The sequence below is a fragment of the Triticum urartu genome, unplaced genomic scaffold (genome assembly GCF_003073215.2).
Source record: "Triticum urartu cultivar G1812 unplaced genomic scaffold, Tu2.1 TuUngrouped_contig_4662, whole genome shotgun sequence".
Classification (NCBI taxonomy): domain Eukaryota; kingdom Viridiplantae; phylum Streptophyta; class Magnoliopsida; order Poales; family Poaceae; genus Triticum; species Triticum urartu.
This window is the reverse complement of record NW_024115269.1, coordinates 1-3,390: the sequence shown is the minus strand read 5'-3', so window position 1 is coordinate 3,390 and position 3,390 is coordinate 1. Positions and strand designations below refer to the sequence as shown.

The 3,390-nt window shown below is 53.4% G+C and overlaps 1 protein-coding gene across 1 annotated transcript; it reads right to left on the bottom strand.

Moving 5' to 3' along the window:
- Positions 1 to 1,919: 1,919 nt before the first annotated feature.
- Positions 1,920 to 3,378, bottom strand: LOC125528138 (protein NUCLEAR FUSION DEFECTIVE 4-like; the record flags this gene model as incomplete). The annotated part of the gene is given in 2 exon segments (XM_048692645.1): positions 1,920 to 2,666; positions 2,914 to 3,378. Coding segments are annotated over 2 exon segments (949 nt in total), but the record flags the coding sequence as incomplete, so codon positions are not given.
- Between the last annotated feature and the right edge of the window lie 12 nt (positions 3,379 to 3,390).

Sequence of the window (3,390 nt, the reverse complement as noted above, 5' to 3'; positions counted from 1 at the left end):
GATTAGATTGGAAGTCTCTCAAAAAAAATCAAAATGAGCGCTAGGGTACATCGGCACGCCAGGGTGACACCCACTCCTCAGATATTTTCCGCCCGCTGACGGCACGCTTTCAGCAGCAGCATTACCGAATCTGACCCGACCACTAGCAATGGCAAGCAGCAGCAAGATTACTACAAGAGACGCACGACCGTAATCATCATGGCGTCCACAAACTAGCATGTCCAACTAACTTAACTAGCAGCAGCACACCAAATCGCTCCGTTTACAAATGGACCGAAAAGAGCGCGCACTTCCGCCTTCGTCTCCAACCCTGGGCTCCTTTTTGCCGCGCTCGCGGGCAGCCTGCCTTGGTGCCAGCCATGTGCGCGCACAGGACACATGTCATGGCCATCTCGCGTGGCTCTGCCTCCTCAACAACCGCCGCCATTACCATCCGCCATCAACCACCATAACTGCACTGCACCGCGCCAAGCATCGTCCCTCATTCACTCCTCCTCCCCGGGCGAGGGCGCGGCAACAATATATACTGTAGCAGCCACAGAGCGCGAGATTTGGGCTCGATTTGAGGCAGCGTGTTCGTTAGCTGGGTAGCTCCAGTGCGCCATGGATCGATCAGTCATGCATTGTGCGTTGTCCGTTCAAGTCATGCGTTGTGCGCTGTCCGTTAAGCGTGACAAGATTCAAGCCCATAGATATAACGTCATGTCAGTTTCCAAGCGAGTCCAACCCCAGGCTGAAGACAAGCGACCTATCCATCGGGCGCGCGCTGGACATCACCGCATGCACCGACGGCGTGGGGGAGGCAGCCGCTGCGCCGCAGCATCCTCACCGGTGTGCACGAGCCAACCACATAGACGCATAAATGCACATCAGCTCACCAGCTGAAAGATTGGAGAAATAGAGCTAGCATGACATCCGGCAGGGGTGGCAGGGCTGATGGCTCTGCAATCTTTCGGCGAATAAATGGGCATCGGCCCATCCATGCAAGTACACGGGGAAGGAGGATGGAACTGAACTTTGCGTTTATCATTGCATTGCAACGCTATCGATCCAAGTCGAACAGCATGTGAGAGGACCACGAGCGAGGCCGGTGCTGGGCCGATCGACCTACCAGCTTGAAGCCTTGAACATCCTTTAATGGCGGCCGCTGCCTCACATGCATCGCATGTCCGACCTTCGTGCGTGTAGTATAGATAGTAAAATGTCAGTGGTGCCATGCTCAGTTCCTGTTTATTGGTGATGCGGATTGGACGCATGCCAGTGGTGCTATTGTCGGAAGGGACGAGTCGACGTAAATAAAGAAGCTAGTAGATGGGAACCCTACTGTGTGCCATGCTACATGGTCAAGACAAGATCCTGAAAGGCGGGTTACACTGTCACTCGAGCCATCAAGTCTAGAATTTTCGTTAATTTTCGTGATCTACGGAGCCTCCCTCGTCACCATTTTTCTACAGTTTGATTTGTTTATAAAATCATGTGATAACATCACAAGAATACGGCGTGGTGAGTTTTCCTTGATCTTCGCAGATTGACACCTTTCGTGCTGACTTACGGACACATACTTTGCGAAATGTTATGAACAATTATTGTAATTTGGAAGGTCCACTATAAGCTTTCACTCCATCGCTCGTACATGTACGGATGTGCCCAACAGATTTTTCTCTACACGTATAGCTAGCTAACTCTAGCTGCCTACCTCACGAAACTACACAATCAATTAGTAGAATTCCACTTTCGTAATTAATCAAGCATATAAAAGTCTAAACAGGGCATCCCTTGTTGCTTTCATGCACTAATTGTTAATTGCAGCTCCAGGTACGTACACTACTCATCAACATCCCAACGTTGATACTCCTACATGCTGCCACCAAAACATGAAAAAAATAAAAGGAAATGAAGAAGCATTATATACTTGAAGAGAAAAAGGAAAAATCTGCTTTTCCTCAATCACTCTTTATATGCATATATATCTGCAGCGAAAAGGTGATGATCAACCTGCACAATATCTACTCAGTCCAGCTTGATCTGTGTACGCATCCCCTCCGTGGGATCGATCAGTCAAGAAGAGAAAAGCCATGAAAAAGAAGAAAACAAAAAGCTACATCGATCGCATCGCGGCAGACCGATGCTTCGTGTCTCCTAAGTTAATCAAATCACCCGCCATGGCCGCCGCCGTCAAGGGTCAAGCCTTCTGACGGGCGCCTAGGAAGTTAGCTACGCGCGACAGCCACTGTAACCTCACCGGCAGCCTGCCGGCGAAGCTGCGCGACCGGACGTAGAGCACGACGCAGAGCAGCGTGCCGACGACGCAGGTGGCGCCCCAGATGGCGAAGGTGGCCTGGTAGCAGCTGGCGCCGGCGCAGGTGGCGGCGCCCCGCGCGCCGGCCTCCCTCTGGTACAGGAACGCCGAGAAGTAGCCGAAGCAGAGCGAGCCGACGGGGATGTTGGACACGAGGACGTTGTGGTTGACGCCGAAGTTCTTGGCGCCGAACAGCTCGCTCGTCGCCGACACCGCCACCGACGTGATGGCCCCCGTGCAGGTGCCGATGATGGCCGTGCTCGCGTACAGGAAGACGCTGCCCGGGTTGAGCAGCAGGAAGAAGGCGCACGCCATGGGCGCCATCAGCGACGCCATGGACCCCGTCCGCGATATGCTGTGCCCGCTTCTGCACCACAAACCAACAGATTCAGTTAGCTGCTGTTTCTGGAAACAAGTAACAAATTGCATGGACAAAAGCAGAGAAGATTCGACTCTAGAACTAGAAGTTGTTGATAGTTACAAGTTTCCCATTTAAAAGGACCCCCATGAATCCTGGAGGGAGACTCCAAGAAGATCCCAAGGGCCCAATCAGACGAAAATAAGCATTAATCTAATCATGCATGTGTGTGTGGAAAGAATGGTGAAGTGCTTACTTTGCAGAGTAGTAGTCCATGAAGGACGGGAGGAGGCGACCGAAGAAGCCGAAGGAAGACGACAGGGAGACCAGAGTGGAAGTCTGGCCGAGACCTCGCGACTCGGCAATCTGCCCCAGATTGTTGAGGAAGACCAGGCCCAGGGTGCCGCTGAACATGTAGCTGAAGAAGTAGAGCCAGAAGTCCGGCTTCTTGAGCAGCTGGAGGCCTCCGATCTCCTCCTGTGGATTCTCCTCCGCCACGACGATCTCCTCCTCCTTGGTCTCGAGGTCCATCACCTCGATGACGACCACGGCGTCGTCGGTGCCGAGATCGTGGATCCTGTTCTCGCGCTTGGCCTCCCAGATCTTGTTCATGCTCTCGCGGATCTTGAGGGCCGCCGGGATGAGCATGGGCACGGCCAGAAGCACGCTGAGGCTCACCATGTGCTCCCTGGACGACAGCCCGCTGGCCGTGGAGCCGATGGTGCCGGACACC